At 29.4% G+C, this 17,432-nt stretch overlaps 3 protein-coding genes across 3 annotated transcripts; 2 read left to right on the top strand and 1 right to left on the bottom strand.

Moving 5' to 3' along the window:
- Nucleotides 1–156: 156 nt before the first annotated feature.
- Nucleotides 157–1,599, top strand: Phum_PHUM161490 (uncharacterized protein; the record flags this gene model as incomplete). The annotated part of the gene is made up of 2 exons (XM_002424868.1): nt 157–1,015; nt 1,040–1,599. 2 exons carry the CDS (start codon nt 157–159, stop codon nt 1,597–1,599), a joined length of 1,419 nt encoding a protein of 472 aa, XP_002424913.1.
- A 430-nt stretch (nt 1,600–2,029) lies between these two features.
- Nucleotides 2,030–4,124, top strand: Phum_PHUM161500 (uncharacterized protein; the record flags this gene model as incomplete). Its single annotated transcript, XM_002424869.1, has 6 exons — nt 2,030–2,112; nt 2,209–2,266; nt 2,477–2,845; nt 3,092–3,349; nt 3,568–3,699; nt 3,783–4,124. 6 exons carry the CDS (start codon nt 2,030–2,032, stop codon nt 4,122–4,124), a joined length of 1,242 nt encoding a protein of 413 aa, XP_002424914.1.
- A 4,192-nt stretch (nt 4,125–8,316) lies between these two features.
- Phum_PHUM161510 (uncharacterized protein) lies at nt 8,317–16,972 on the bottom strand (the record flags this gene model as incomplete). The annotated part of the gene is made up of 18 exons (XM_002424870.1): nt 8,317–8,408; nt 8,489–8,628; nt 8,720–8,976; nt 10,481–10,588; nt 10,757–10,972; nt 11,049–11,238; nt 11,361–11,523; nt 11,610–11,809; nt 11,893–12,030; nt 12,140–12,375; nt 12,505–12,643; nt 12,747–12,903; nt 12,974–13,135; nt 13,215–13,408; nt 14,496–14,731; nt 14,808–14,993; nt 15,142–15,396; nt 16,937–16,972. The coding sequence occupies 18 exons, from the start codon at nt 16,970–16,972 to the stop codon at nt 8,317–8,319; spliced, it is 3,105 nt and encodes a 1,034-aa protein (XP_002424915.1).
- Between the last annotated feature and the right edge of the window lie 460 nt (nt 16,973–17,432).

Here is a 17,432-nt window from a genome sequence, read left to right on the forward strand (position 1 = left end):
GTAATTATTTTATCAAGGTAAAATTGTTTCGGTCAATTTATTATTGAAATTATTATTAAATAAATATTATTTTTTATGGCCACATGTTCATTCATAACGTGTGTTTATAAATTATATTTTACCCCTTTTTTCCAGAAAAAATATAAATAATTCAATATGTCTTGGAAGGAGTATTACAAACCCAAAAGTAAAAAACAAAAAAAGTCAATAAATTTTGGTCTGGGTCTCAATGTAGAAGATGATGAAGAATATAAACATTTAGAAAAAGTTATTTTGGGTACAGGAAAAGAAATATTTGAAAAGTTACCCTCCGAATCAGGTGACAGTGATTATGACAGTGATGTTCCGACTAAGAAACAAAAATCAAATTTTATCGAGACGAGAAAACCTGCTTGGGTGGATGATGACGATGATAAAACTCTAAATGAAGTATTAAAAAATCAAGGTAGAAATGAAAAAATAGATAATAGCGGAAAGGCAAAATATAGGAATGCAATGGAAAAAAAATTTCAAGAATTAATGGGAATTCCAAAATGGGCACAATTAAAAGAAAAAAAAGATGCACAAGGCCCGAATGATTTTTTATCGCACTGTGGTGAATTTGTAAAAAAAACAAAAGGTTTAAAAAGTGATAACTTAACAATAAGTAAAATGAAAAATTTAAATGACGAAAGTTTCGCCGAGGGCTCCATAGTTAGTGTTGTTAAATTTCATACGAAATCAATGTTGGCCATGGTCGCTGGAAGTTCTGGAAAGATTTCCCTATTTCAAGTCGATGGAAAAGTCAATACGAAATTACAATCGATTAAATTTAAAAAATATCCAATTTATTGTGGTTGGTTTTTAAAAAATGGAGAAGAGATTTTAATAGGTTCTCATTGTAATTTTTTTCACTGTCACAACATGATAACGGGAAGGTCGACGGTGATAGACGAATCAAAAATAATCGATATTAAAGACACGAAAAAATTTTGCGTGTCACCAAACGACGACGTGTTTGCCGTTTGCGGACCGAGTGGAAAAATTTATTTGTTTTCAGTTTCCAGCAAAGAATTCATCGACACTCTGCAAATGAATTGCAACGTAACGGAAATTTGTTTCAACGGCGACGGTTCAATATTATATTCTCACGGGGTCGAAGGTGAAATTTACGTTTGGAACATGAAAACGAGATCATGCGTAAATAAATTCATAGACGACGGTTGCATAATAGGTACGAGCCTGGCAGTTTCCAGCAACAATCAATTTTTAGCAACGGGTTCGAATTCTGGAGTCGTCAATATTTACAATTCGGATTCTGTTAATAATAGTCGAGCGGTCAAACCCATCAAATCAATTTTCAATCTTACCACATCCATCAGTTCTTTACTGTTTAATTCAACGGGTGAAATTTTAAGCATGGCTTCCAATTGCAAAGAAACCGGAGTGAAACTTTTAAACACATCTTCCATGACGGTTTTCTCGAATTTTCCACTCGTACAATCCGAAGTGAAGAAACCGATGTCTTTGGATTTTTCGAAAAACAGCGGATTTTTCGCTGTTGGTGATAATAATAAAACAGTTCATCTTTACAGGCTAAAACATTACGATAGTTATTAGTTGTAAGAATTAAAAAAAAATTGTAACGTGACTGAAATAAATTAAATAAAATTATTATTATTATTAATTGGAAGTTTTTATTTATTTTTTTTTTTTTTTATGGATAAAAAATTATTATTAACGTTCGAAAAAATGATCAAAGTTTTGTAAAACTTTGTTCGTAAAAGAACATTTTTTATTATAAACAAAAGTAAACAAAAAAAAAACCAAAAAAACAATAGAAAATGTTTAGATAAAAAATAAAAATTAATTGCAATTAAAATTTTTTAATAATTTTATTTCGGTTTTTTTTTTTTAAAAAAAAAAAAAAAATTCAAAATTAAATCAAAATTATCAGTTTTTTAGTATCGGATTTCAAAATTATTATTATTATAAATTAAAGTTTATCTTTAAAAAAAAATATTAATAATAATAATAATATTAATAATAAATGGCTTGCGGTGAACCTTCAAAAGCTTACGTGAAACAAATGGAAATTGCTATCTGTCAATTATGCGGAGGAAACATGAAAAGGTTCGATAATAATAATAATAATAATAATAAAAATTAAATAAAAATCAAATATTGGGTAATTTAAAAAAAAAAAATTTTTTTTTTTATCATTTTCAGTTGTGGAAAACAAGATGGTGATATTAATTATCAAAAACAAATTGATCCACCACCAGCGGTAAGTTATAAAAATAATAATTTCCATTTAAAAAAAAAAAAAAACGGTTAATTACAACGTGAATTAAATAATTATTATTAATATTATTATTAATTACGGGCCCGAACAAGAAGTTAAAATTTAAATTTAAAAGTTAAAAAAAAAAAAAAAAAAAAAAGGGGGATATAAATTAACAAAAGAAATTTAACGAATGGATCGTGTTATATTTAGACGTGTGATACCAAAAAAAAATTGAAAAAATCCCCGGTTCCTCATCCAAAAGAATTCTATACATCAAATCCGATACCATTAATTGTACACACGCCTCTTTTAGAATATAGAGTTACATCTGAAGTACGTGGAAAACCATCGAATCAACCTGGAGTTTATTATATAATGAATCACGGATTCATGGAAAGATCCGATGTTATGGAATGGGTAAATAAGAAAAAAAGAATGTCCCAAATGAGGAGGTCGTGGGTGGGTGATGGAAATTATATCGAAACACATCCGGAAATGTTACATTTTTACGGGAACACGACTCATTTATTTACAAAAAATCCAAATAAACCTTACGGAGATTTACCCGAACCCATCCCCGTGTGTAAACCGAGAAACGGTCTCGATTGAGGTACGTGTCCACCATTAAAAAGAAGCACACACAAGAAAAAGACGAAGAAGAAAATTATCCAACGATCATAAGGGATTTAAACATTATGGGGGGGGGGGAAGAAAGTAAAATGCTTCTGTGGATATGTGAAACATAAATTAACAAAAGAGGAGGAGAAGGACAACAATTCGAGTCGTTAAACCTAAAAAACCATTTTTATTTTTTCTTTTTTCCAGGCCTACATGCAAATAATTCCAGAATATCGATACGATGAACAAGAACAATCCGATGCTCAAAAGAAATGTAAATCGACAGGAGAGAAAAAAGTAGCCCCTCTACAGTTATGCATTCCTATACCCGTATCGTCGGAAAGAAAAGACACCAATAGTAAAAATACTGGTGGAGGACCAACGACGACACCAACAACAACAACAACACAAACGAAACCTGATTGTAGTACGGGAAACAAAACAGAAACACAAACGGGGGGCATTGTAAGTTCGTCTGTAATGAAAATAAATCGTCTTCTCCTATTTCTTTTGGTAAATGTTATTATTTTATTTTATAAACACGAAAGGCCTTTTTCAAGGAGTTGAAAAAAAAAATAAATAAATAAAACCGCCAACAGAAATTTGGTTACCTTTTTACACGAGTATAATAATTATCTTTACGGTTTGAGAAATTTTTTTTTTTTTTTTATTGTCGTTGATAGGCATCCTGTCTTCCTGTGGGCGGTTGTCCTCCACCTGTTAAAATGATGCTTTGCTTACCTTGTCCTCCGCCGGATTGCCTTGCAGAAGCTGCGAGTTCAGCAAATCAAGGACCATGTCCAAGATCCAAACCGGTTAGTGTTCGTTCGTGAAGTAGAAAAGTTTTCCATCTTTTCCAAACATTAATTTTTTTTTTTTTTTGTTTGGTTGGTAACAGAGAGATTACACGTATAGATGCGAATCCCGAGAACTTAGGGGTGGAAATCTTTACGTGTGTTGCCAATGTAACAAACGTAACGGTTTGCAACACGATTGTCCGAGAACTCCGTGTCAAGGACGACCACCCTGCCTCGTTAAACCATGGCCGGATTGTTGGCCCAGCGGTGGATGTCACGGTATAGATTATTCCAGAGAAAGAGGATATAAAAGAATAGATCCATGCAGAAATCAAAGATTGTTATTCGATAATAAAGTTTGCAGACCGCCGGGCGGTACTAAAGCTGATTGTGGCGGTAACATGATGGTTGTCGTTTGTCCTCCACCGCCATGTAATAATTAACGGTCCGTCGGCCATTATTATTAATTCTCACAGAAAATGTAACACGTTTTTCCATCACACACAATAGAAAAAATCTTTTGCTACGTTTTTTTTTTACCTTTTACCTTTTTTTTTTAATATACCTAAAATCAGGTGTGCCAAGTGTTTTAAATCCAAAAAAAAAAAAAAAATTTCAAACTTTTAACCGTTTTTTTCACCTCCCCAAAGTAATTAAGTAATAATAAATGTTGTTGCGGTGATTAAATGCCGGTGTAAATTCTTTTTTTCTTTTTCCTTTTTTTTCCTTTTTTCCTTTTCGTCCTATTTTACTGTCGTCGTTAATTAATCTTTTTCACTAATTAAAACAACTCCGAGACAATTTTTTAAAACCTTTTTTTTTTTTTTAATTTGACAAAATTCCATATATATTCCTCTCACTTACGAATCTGACACAATTTAAACAAATTTTTTATTATTTAATCACTTTACAGTTAAAAAAAAAAATAGAACGAATTATTATTATCACTGAACACACGAATTTCTCTCTCTCTCTCTCTCTCACACATACGCCACAAAAAAAAAAAAACCGGAAAATTTTGCGACGGAAAATAAATAATTTTATGCACAAATAATAATAATAATAAAATTTTAAATATTATTTTAATAAACAGATTTATCATTAATTTTAAAAGTAAAAAAAAAAAAAAAATGTTCCATCGAATGCAATCGACGGTAAGAAATAATACTAATACTAATAATAATAATGATAATAATAATAACGGAAAATACAATTCTAATTAAAAAAAAAAATAAACAATTTTTTTTTCAAATTTTCTTTCGAAAACGGCAGGGAAAAAAAAAATATATAATAAATTTAAATCTTAATCTTTTAACTACCCTTTACGAAAACAAACGCGAATTAATAATAATAATAATAATAATAATAATAATAAAAACCGCAGATACCGGAAAAACACAACCGAAACAAACAAAAATTTTTATATATATATATTATGCAACCAATTTTTTTTTATTATTTTCGTAAAGAAAACCACCCGGAAAAATAAAATTAAAAAAAAAAAAATTTTCCTCGGAAAAACTTTCGACGACGACGACGACATTGCAAAAAAAAAAAAAAAAAAAATTTCACGACGGTAATAAACAAGAGAAAAATCATCATCATCATCATCATCGTTATTAATTTTCTCGAAAAATCTACTCGAACTCGAATTCGAAAAAATAATAATATAAATAAATATCGATAAATCAAAAATTTTTTATCGACTAATTAGAAAAAAAGGAAACAAAACAAACGATAATAATAATAATAATAATAATTAATAATAATAATAATGATAATAAACACGACTAATCTTTATTCAATTTTTTAATATAAACTATTCAATATACGAAACGTGAAATAAATTTTTCTATATATATATATATATATTTAAATAATTTTCGTCTCGCGAAAATAATAATAATAATATATAAATTTTATACTTTCATAGTATATATATATAAATATATACTGAAAAAAAAATTTCTAATATAATTTATTTATTTTAATAAATAGAATTACTTTTAACCGGTAACAAAGTTTTTTTTTTTTTAAATTATATTATTAATTATATATTATTATAATATTAAAATTTTTATAACACGTAATAACTATTATCTCTCTTTATCATTATTATTATTATTATTTATTCTTTATATATTTTTTAATAATATAACTTGATAAATAAATAATCAATAAAGAATTTTTTTAATAATATTAATTATTTTTTTTTAACGGGGAGAAAAAAAAAAAATTTAAAATAAAACGTGGCATTAACGAATCATTTATGCATGTATGTTGTGTCTGTGTGCACGTGTCAATAAAATAAGTCGACCCGGAAAATTTATACGGTAATAATAATAATAATATATTTTCTTCAATTTTTTTTTTTTTTTTTTGGAGAAATGATTTTTTTCATTTTTTATTGCTTTTTTTTCTTGTTTGTTTTGTTTGCTTGTTTGTTTTGTTTGTTTTCTAGAGTAATAAATTAATTATTAAAAAAAAATAATGAAAAAATTATTTTTCCTTTTCCTTTCCTTTCCTTTCACGCTTACATAAATACCTTGTTTTTTCCCATACCCTGCACCCCGCTTTTCTTTTACACCTGATCCCATAGAGAAAATAATTTTTTTTTTTTGTAATATAAATTTTCAGGTGTGCCAACATTTTAATAATTTTTTTAAATAATAAAAATCTACATACGAGTAATAATCGTGTAAAGTGAATTTTTTTCTTGTTTTTGTTTGCTATTTAAGACGACTATATATGATTTTATTAAATCTAATTTTTATGTACACGCGCTAGATAGATGATACATTTAAAGAGTGAGTAGTAGTAGTAGTAATTGTAGTTGTAGTATTATTAGTAGTACCTTTCTAACCTTATTATTATTATTATTATTATTATTATTATATACTCTCAAATTTTAATTTTTAAAGAATAAATAATTATTAATGAAAGAAACCATTTTTTTTTACTTTTTTTTTTTTGGACTTTACTGCTCTAGAATTATAATTTATTTTTCATCATTGTTATTATTATTATCATTATTATTATTATAATTATTATTTTTTTGTTAAATTTTATTAAACCGATTTGAAAAATATATTAAAAACAAGAAAAATTTCCAGTAAGTAAAATTTCGTATCGATGAAATCAAACATATTTTTAAGTCCGTCCGTAACGAGATACACACATATATATTTTTTTTCTATTATTATTATTATTATTATTATTATTTATATTATTATTATTATAAAACTAAACTATCTAAACGCTCCTTTCGGACCGTATATATATATATATATTTATATAAATATTATTTATTTATTTTTATTTTTTTTAATAAATAGAAAATGTAGAAAAAAACGTAAAAGTGAAACTTGAGCATGATGAGTATTGAAGCGCGAAACCTCAAATTAAATTTTTTCCTATTGCTTTATTATTATTATTATTTTTAATAAAAGTTTCCCCTGCGATTTCCACACCCGAGAGTATCCTCCCCCCTCACGCCCACTCAACAAAGTCCGTTTTTTAAATTTAAACAATTAAAGGAATTTTTTTTTTTTTGAAAAAGGAAAATATCAGGAGAAAAGAAGTAATAAGACGTCAAAAAGGTGAAGATTCGGCGAAGGAACAGGAGCAACAGCAGCAGGAATAGCAGGAGGTGCAAGAGTAGGAGGAGCAGTAATAGCGGGACGGTTGAAAAACAGTTATACTTATTTCATTCAAAAAAAAAGAAAAAAAAATTTTTCTCGAACGAATTTTGACAAATTTAAATTTCCCAAAAAATTTTCCGAACGTTCTCTCTCTCACTCTCTCACTCTTTCGCAAATCTAATAAACTTATAATAATTTTAGTACGGTAACAATAAACGAATTTTTATTTTTATTTTGAAAGACGAATTCACGATTTCTACTTAAAACGACGGTAATTTAAAGCTTTCAATTAGGAAAAAAAAAAAAAAAAAAAACAAAAATAATAATAATAATAATAAAAACGTCTACGTCTAATTTTTTTTTTTTTTGGTTTTTTTCCGAGTTAAGAATTGAAAAGTCAAGTTGGAACAAAACGATTCGTAACTATTATACCTAAACCTAAAAATAAAATTTCTATACATTTAAATATCTATATATATACAACTCAATATTTTTTTTTTTTTGTTTTTTTGACTTTTTTTTTTTTTTAAGAAAAGAGAAAAAAAAAGAAAATGGCACAATTTTTTCACAGAGCTAAAAGATTTTCCCTTTTTTTTTTTTGTTTTGCGAAAGATTAACAAAGATTGACCACGATTTTTTTTTTTACCTGTTCTAAAGGACTCTAAAAAGAAATCGTTTCTCTTATGTAATTAAATTAAATTAATAACGTACCTTAAAATGTTTTGTGGATGTGTGATCGATGGATCGATGGATCGATCGATAGATCGATCGATTATTGCACGAGTTTGGTTAAATATTTTTTTAAGGTTCCTACATTTCTACGCAATATAATTAATAATTTTTTTTTTTTTTGTTTAAAGAATCCTCCACTCTTATAATATCCACGACGATAAAGTATATACCCAGTCGAAGTTGGAATGACGTTTTGATTTGTTGTTTGTTGTTTTTATTTAAAAAAAGAAAAAAAAAAAACTATTTTCTTTATATTGGTTCTTCACGAATAAATGGTTATGACTTCTCGACCTCCACCTCTCACCATTAAAACTCTTTCTAAACCTTCCGTCAAAACTTCTAAAAATTCCATGTCTGTTGTTTTGATTGTATCGTTAAGAAAATTACATAAGCGGTTGGAGGTCTTAAGAAAAAACAAAAATAAAAAAGGATACAGTTTGCTTCTCTTTCCATTTTAGTTTCTCTCGGGGGTCCTGGAAGGTTCAATATAACGAGCTGAGCTTCGTATGATTTATTTACAATGACTTCATTCAATTTCACAGCCGTGTGCATTCGCCTCACGTTTCCTTCGTCTCTGTGTGTGTGTGAAAAAATCAAAAAAATTTCACATTAAAAATTTTTTTTTTTTTTTTTTTAATATTAAAACTAATAATAATAATACGAACGGTGTAAAATTTGATGGTTTATCATTATCACCAGAATCTGATATTTCCTTTTCCGTTATTTTATTATTATCACCAGAGGAATTTACATCGACTTCCGGTTTTTCATCTGACGGTGGAGGTTTTTCCTCAACCGTTTTTTCTTCTACTCCCGTCTCCGTATCTTTTTCTTCTTTAACATCATCTTCCGTTCCGGGTTCTTGAAATCGTACTTTCGTAGCTGTTTTAACATCGTGGTATTGATCGACGATTGCCTGAACCTAAAATCCATCCCGATAAGACGCCATTAGAGGCAAAGAAAAAATTTTTTTTTTCTTAAAGAATCGAAACGTCAAACAAATAATAAAAAACGCAAAACATCTACTTTCAAATTAATTAATTAATGAATTGATTAATGAATGATTTGTGATATTGATTTCAAGGTTTTCCTTTATTTTCTTTAAAATAATAATAATAAAATTTTAAAGTTACGCCCCATTTTCTTATTTTTTTTTTTTTTTAATGTGGGAAAAATCATTTGCGGAAAATCCTACAAATTTTTTTTTTTTTTTAATAATAATTAAACGTTTTTCCGAACGCGAGTTTTTTTTTTTTTTAATTTTGTCAATTAATTATTAATTGACTTACATCATCAATTAAAATTTTTTTGTTTTTTTTTTTTCTTTTCAAAAACAAATTAAATTGATGATGATAATGATGACGATGATGAACTTTTAAATTTCACGGTCAAAATCATTTGAAAGTCAAAATTGTGGCGAAAAAAAAAAAAAAAATTTAATTCGATGAGAAAATTTCAAAACTCTTTTATTTTTTTTTTATACGACAAAAATATTTACGAGAAATTCGTGGGTGTGCGTTTATACGTGAGTAAGTGCGCGTTAAAACGTACGAATCCAAATAAAAACACGCACACACGCACATATGAAAACAATTGATGATGATGATGATGACGACGATGCACACTTAAAATCATTTCGAACGTCGTAAAAAAAACAAGAACAAAAGTAGATGATTTTATATTTAAATAAATAAATAAATAAACAAACAGACGAACGAACAAACAAACAAACAAACAAACAAACAAAACACTTGATCGGATTAGAAAAATAAAAAATGTCGTTGTAAAATATTTATATATATATATCACAAGAAAATAAAAAAGCATGTCTGAGAGCCAATTAAATTGAGTGAGAGAAAAAAAAAAAACATTCAAGTTAAAATGGAATGAATGAATGAATGGCTGACTGAATGATTGACTGAATGAGGAGAACGTGATAAAATGTCAAAATTTTTTCTGCATCAGTCAGAATATGAGATAAAAATTCATAAATTTTTGCTCATTTTTTTTTTTTTTTTTTTTTTTATATTTTCCCATTTTTTTTTTTAAGTAATAATAAATCCGCCGTGAAATGATGCAGAAAATTTTTTTTTTTTATGCGTGTGATAAAATAAAATAAATAAATAAATAAAAATTATGTGGGGGTCTCCAAGCAATCCAATGGTATGATTTATATATATATTATGTACCCACCAACGGTTCTGTATCCTCCGGCGAATTAGTGAAGTCAACAAAGTTCTGCATTTATCAACAAAAATATTTTTTTTTTTTTTGTTTATAAACAAAAACAAAACGAGAATGAAAAAAAACATTTTTTTTTACCCTCCCCCCTTTTCTACTTTTAATTTATCCCCCTTTCCCCCCCAAAAAAAAATTTTTTTTCACTTTTATTATGAATAATTTAGGTATGTGTGAATGAAACCTACCACGCCAAGGCTTTCTTTTTTGTTCAGTCTCAGTTCCCTCAGCATTTGATTTCGTTGTTCCATCATTAATGTTCTCTCGTATGTGTACGCTGAAATGTCACTGTCGACCTGAATGAGACATTAAGTAGTCAAAAAACAGGACGAAGAATGACAACAATTCAACATGCAATGTAAATGAAAAAAAAAAGAAAAAAAGAAAAGTCTTTTCACATAATGAAAATGGCGGAATTTTTTTTTTTTTTTTGTGCTTGTTTGTTTTGTCGTGTTAACTCCTACCATTTCTATGACTTCGACTTCCGCATCAATTCGCAATTGATATAAAAATTTTTTCAATCCTTTTTTCATTTGTATCGAATTATCTTCCATTTGAGCAACCGTGAAAATTCTCATTTTGCAATTTTTCCAAGTTCTATGTTGTTTGAGTAAAAACGGAAGTAGCATGAGTAATCCACCGTCGTGTACTATCCACCAGACATCGATGTGACCGGAAATCTAAAAGAATAAAATTTTTTTTTTTTTTTATTAAACGGAAACAAAAAAAATTATTTTGTTATAAACTCATACCAACCTTTTCGGTCGAATCCGGGAAAAAATTTATTCCTTTGGGTACGAGTAGTGCCAACCTTGCCGCTGCGACGGTTCTGACAGTATTTAAAAATACGTGCCACGTTCGATCGTCTTCTGATTGTCTCCATCCGTACGGCCATCCAAGTATTACGGTATTCGGTTTCATTCCACCCAAACCGGTTGTTTGTACTCTGATAAAAAAACAAAAAAAAAAAAAAAGAATTAGAATTTTAACTTTTCCTCTCGCCTCCCTCCTCCCTCCCCGAAAAAAAAAAAACAAAAAATCCAGTTGAAATTTTTTTTATTAAATTACAAATGACTTAAAGCATCCGGAATAGATTTGGCAACGACTACGTCGGCAAATCCTTTGACCCTTTCTTCATCCATAACTTTTCTTAAGCTTTGTTTAGCTGCCAAAGCTTCGCTCGCATTTTTTGCATATTCTCCGGCTATTGCGGAAACGCATACCGTCAATCCTACAACAAAAAAAAAAAAAAAAAAATGGAAGGAAACCTTTTTAATCAGTTCGAAAAAAAAAAAAAAAATTTGTAAAAACAAAAACCTTTTCCAGCTTTCAACTGTGCAGCAAATGAAAATATTTTCCTGTATTTTGGATTTAATTCATCGTTCGGTTTGGCAAGTATGAGTATTTGTGGTCTCCAATTTTTAGTATGAGGGGGTCCTTCTTCAAGACGTAATAAAGAATATCTAGCAGCGGACAATGCGAGACCGCGAATTCCATCGCCCCATTCTTTTTCAGCGCTGAACATTTAATTTATTATTATTATTATTATTGATTCTTTTTTTTTTTTGGATGGATTTCAAATTAATTTTATTCTTCTCACCCTCTGTATTCTATATATTTATAAATGAGTCCAGCCATTCCCATAGCTACGAGAGCATAATACCAACTCGTCATGAACATGACAGCAATGCATAAAGACAAACCGATAAAACTTAAAGACCAATGATAATATTTAAACCTGGAATAATAAATTTTAATGGAAAAAAAGAAAAAAAAAAACAAACGAGTAAATTAAACGGAAAAACTTTTGTTTAAACTTTTAACCGAAAAGTTTTTTGTGAAACAACCTTGGTCTCCAGTTGGGTGTTCTCAACAATGTTTGTACGGCGCAAGCTAAATTAACAAATCCGTAACACATGAGAAAAAACATTGAGAGCAAGGGTGCCAAATAATCAACATTTCCTAAAAGTATTCCACATTGGCAAATGCACAGTGTAAGAACTAAAGCTCTAGTGGGTTCTCCCCGACTGGAAGATACAGAAAAAGGTGCTAAAAACGGTATTATCGCATCTTTAGCAATGGCCTATAATAATAATAATTTTTTTTTATTAATTATTTAATCAAAACGAAGCAAAAACGACATTTTTCATTATTATTATTATTATTATTTTTTTTTTCAATCTCATCGTATGTGTTACCAAATTATAAGTACTTGTAACAAACGTGGTGCTCCCGTCAAGCTTTGTAATCCCGCTCCTAAAGTCGATAAGAAAGATCCGATTAAAATGACCCACTCGTTAGGCCAAGCAATGTTTGCCACCACCAATCTACCACCGATACTTTGTCCGAATCTAAAAATCAATTTTTTTTTTTTTAATTAAAATTTTCTAAAAAAAAAAAAAAAAAAGGGAATGACGTTTCCCGGATAAGGAAGGGGGGGAGGGAGAAACTGACTTGTCTCTTAGGAGCAAATTATCAACGGTTCCGGCAAACAGTAAAACGGCCGACAAGTAAACCGTGGAAGTTGTCAATATGGCGCAAATCGTACCGATCGGAACGGATTTTTGTGCGTCTGCCAAGTCTCCTGATCTGTTCGATCCGGCCATGATACCTAAAAAAATGTTTGTGACGATCATTTGCTCTCGCATTGCATACATCGATTAAGGTTTTGTCATACTCACCGGTAACCGATGGAAAAAATATACCGATGAGTATTGTTACGGTTGTCGTTAAATCCGCCATGACTTGATTGTAACTCGGCCTGTCCAATGGTTCGATATCTTCGGGATTCATCGTTCTTGAAATATATTGTCCTTCGTCTAAAAAGCTCGGACGAATATTGTCTAAATTTATAAACAAAATACAAATGGAGGTGGGTTTAAATGAGATTTATTGCGATTCGAAAGAGTTTTTAACACAAACCTAAAAATACGCCGCTGGATAATCCTTTAATTCCACGCACAATCGACACATTATTCTTTAACCAATAGGGATCACAACTTGATCCAAATTCATCAGTTCCGTTACCGCAAAAAATTGTTCGAAGTATTTCCGATGTTTTATTGCATTCGGAAATGTCAATGTCCTTGAGTAAACGATTTCCCAATACGCACATCCTGTTTTTACAATTGAATTTATTATTATTATTTTAATGGAAAAAGCTTTGGGAAAACCCCGTCGGATATTTCCCCCCCCAAAAAAAAAAAAAATGGCGAAAACAAAGTTTTTGCCGTCGTACCAAAGAAAACTTTTTAATTTGAATTCTTTTGAGAATTTTCTTTTTTTTTTTTTTGGAAATTTTCTTATTACCTCGAAGGTTTTCAAAACCTTTCCAGTATTTTACCCGAATCGTATTTTACGTTAAACCTTAAAATAATTAAAATTAAACCTTGTAAACCTTTCTGCTTAATAAAATTGTTCTTCTTTTTCTCGTTCCTCCTCCTTCTCCTCATTTTTTCCTCTTTTCCAAAAATTAATAATTAAAATAAACGTTTAAAATGATAAGAAGACGTGATAATAATTAATAGAAAACCGACTGGAACGATTTTAAATTTAATTAATTGTTAACAAAAAAAAAAACTAAAAAAAAATTTATTAGTAATTGGATTGACTAAATACGTATATACGTGTTCGTGATACGCACGAGCACTTAATTTCAAAAGTAAAAATGTTACGGTCGTGCAAAAATCATTAAGGATCACTCACACTTTAAAAATAATAGTGATAATAATAATAATAATAATAATAAAAATAAATTTTTATCGTTATAGTTGTAGTTATTACGGTAAATGAAAATATTTAAAATCTAAATGGGTTTTTCACACACGTATAAAAAAAAAAAAAAAGAAAAGAAAATGGTGGTGACATTAAAGAAATCGTTTTTTACGACATCAAATAAAAAAAAAAAAAAAGAAAAACAGGAGGAAACAACGGAAAAAGAATAAAAACTGTAAAAGGAAAAGGAAAACGAAGCGAAAAAAAGAAAATTCGTCTCACGTTCTCAAAAAAATTATTATTATTATTATTATTTTTTTTTAAAAGCAAAGAGATTTTTGAATTAATTAAACAATTGAAATAGTATCCATTTATAAGATGATAAGAAATTTATTATTATTATTACTATTATTGTTATTACTACGACTTTTCCTTTCCGGATGAAAGAAAAATTAATTCAAATTTTTTTTTTTTTTTTTTTTTACTTACATTAATTTGTCGTTTCCGTTAAAGTTGACGAAAATGCCGGCGTAGACAGCAATTATCGATAGCAAAACGCAGGCGAGAGCGATGGTAGCAAATTTATTAACGAATTTCACGCCGACGAAAACGATCAAACCCATTATGAGGAGCAATATTGTACCGTACACGCGAAAATTATTATACATAATGCTCGGGTCTTTTGTAAAATCTCCAAAAATTGATATATTTGGTGCCATGTAGGTCTGTAACCGTGCAAGGAGTTAGAAAATGTCGATTCAATTGGTGGGTGCGTGGGTGGGTGGGTGCATGATAACTTACGATCACGATTTCCACGGCTCCGATAATATACATAGCAGCTGCAAGAGTCGTACCGGTGTAAAATAACATGCCCACGGCTCCTCCAAACTCGGGCCCTAACGATCTAGATATCATAAAATAAGAACCTCCGCCGGGAACCACACCGTTCGTTGCTATCGCACTCATCGATATAGCCGTTAACATGGTCTAAAAATTTTAATTCGATTGTTATTGATTCGTCTTCTGCTTTTTTTTTTTTGCAAAAAATGTGCGAGAAAAAAGAGTAGGTGGTTGAGAGAAAAAAAGAAAAATAAATTTCGGGTTATCTATTGGGTAAAAAAACAAACCACGTTACCACACAGCAGCAGCAGAAAACGATAAGAAATCCAGCGATGGCACCAGCAGTACCGACGACCCAAGTCAACCGAATGAAAAGAATGACGCCGAAAATGTTTTGAATGCATGGAAGGTATACCCCGATAAGGGTACCCATACGAGCTCCTCCAGTGACTGGTTTCGCATCTGGATCCGCTGGTGCTGGAATCGTGTTGCTATAGTTGGCCAAAGAATTGAGTATAAGCGAAATACGGGGACGATCTTCCAATTCTTCCTATTAAATATTTAAAAAATCCAAAATTTTTTTCTCTCTCTCTCTCTCTCTAAAAAAAAAATTATTTGTCTTTCCTCGAAGCGGGGGAATAGGAAAAAGGCGGGAAATTTAAAATTTGAATTTTATTTTCCAAAAAAATAATTCAATTACTTTTTTTTCTCTTTTTCTTGAGCAAAATAAAAAATAAAAAAAAATATTAAATTTGCTACGAATATATCGAATCAAATAAATTTTCGGTTACGGATTTTTTGTACGGAAAGAAAAACTTTAAAAAAATGAAACTACTTCCGGTGAAAGTTTTGCGGGAAAAAAAAATTTTACGCAACGTGGAATTAGAAAAAATTGTTTTTTTTATTTAAATGTTATGAAACTCGCACACAGGAAAACACATCGAAAAATCAATTTTATTTTTCGGGGATTCTTTTCTCCCCCTGCTCCCACTTCCTGCTCCCACGTCATAAAAAATATTATTTTCGAAAATTTCCTAAAGCGAAAACCTGGATTTCGTATAAAAAAAAAAAAAAAAAAAAGTTTATTTAAATTTTCCAGGAAGAGGCCAAGGGCGTGTCAATATCGTCGTGAAAAACCTTAATATGTGAATATCATCTAACCAACCATTCATCCATTCATCCTTTCGACCTTTTTTCCATCGAAAGGTTTGTTTTTCCTGTTGTTTTGTGTGTAAAACACATTTCAAAGGCACTGGAAAAGGGAAAAATAATAATCGGTCACGTGATTTATCGTCGCGAGTTCAATCAATTATTTTACACGACGGATTCGACGGTTGTTTTTCTTTTTTTTTAAAATTATTTTCAGTAATGCCAACATTGAAAACGACTCTCGGTTATGATAAATAATAATGTCGTCGTTTTCTTTATGACGTCACACATCGTCGAAAAATTTTTTTCATTTCGAAATTAAAAAATGACTGACTGAGAGAGACTGAGAGAAAGAGAAAGAGAGAGAGAGAGAGAGAGAGAGAGGGGGGGGGTATTTTATAAAAAGAACACAACAAACAAATTCATCTTAAATTTTTTTTTTTTTTTTTATTCACGACGTATAATTTATTTCGAAACTTATTAAATTTTCATAAAAAAAAAAAAAAAAGGAAACACTCGAAAAACAAAAAAAAGGAAAGAGAAAGAGAAAAAGAGAGAGAAATTCTGGGAGAAAACGAAGAGAAAATGGAGAAAAGTTAAATTTTTTTTTTTTTTTAAATTTTCTCAAGGATTTCGTTTTTCTTCTGCTGTTTCCTTTTTTTTTTATTTTCGAAATATACCGTAAAATTTGTATTCATGACGAAACAGGATGCCACACAAAATTATAACTTGGACAACACACGAATTTTATTATTTGTTCGTGATCAAGTTTTCTCATAATTTTTTGTGTTTGTGTTCAAACTCGGAAAAACCAGAGGAGGAAATGCGGCGCGTGAAAATAGTTAAGGGAGGGGTCAACGGGGAAAAATTTCTTTTACAATTTTATCAATAGTAAAAATTTTCGCGAAAACTCTTGGGAAAAAAAGAAAATTACGACTTACCGAGTAGAGATATAAATTTGTCTCGTACCCCGACATTTTTTCTTTTTCGTTAACCAACGATTGATCGTCTGCAGCATCTGAAAAAAAAAATTTTTTTAATAAATTCAAAACGGTTTAACTTTTTTTATTAACAAACAAACAAACAAACAAGATAACAAATTGTTAAGGGTGGGAAAATATTTTCGTTTCCCTTTCGGGATTTTTCTTTTTTAAAAAAATTTTATTTTGTATCCGAACGCGTGAAACCGAGTTTACGTGAAAAATTGAATTTCAAAAAAATTTGAGAATTCATTCAATGATTCGGAAATCCAGACAATTTCATTTTTTTTTTAAAAACGAAATTCGAAAAACGTCGCCATTTTTGTGACGTATGCGTGAATGATGATAATGATGATAAATATGAACACCACCTCAGAGATTTCATTCATCTGTGATGAATTCATTCCTTATGAATAAATTCAAGAAAAAAAAAAACGAAGGGATGATGGAAAAACTT

This window comes from Pediculus humanus, genomic scaffold (genome assembly GCF_000006295.1).
Source record: "Pediculus humanus corporis 1103172107505 genomic scaffold, whole genome shotgun sequence".
Lineage (NCBI taxonomy): Eukaryota > Metazoa > Arthropoda > Insecta > Psocodea > Pediculidae > Pediculus > Pediculus humanus.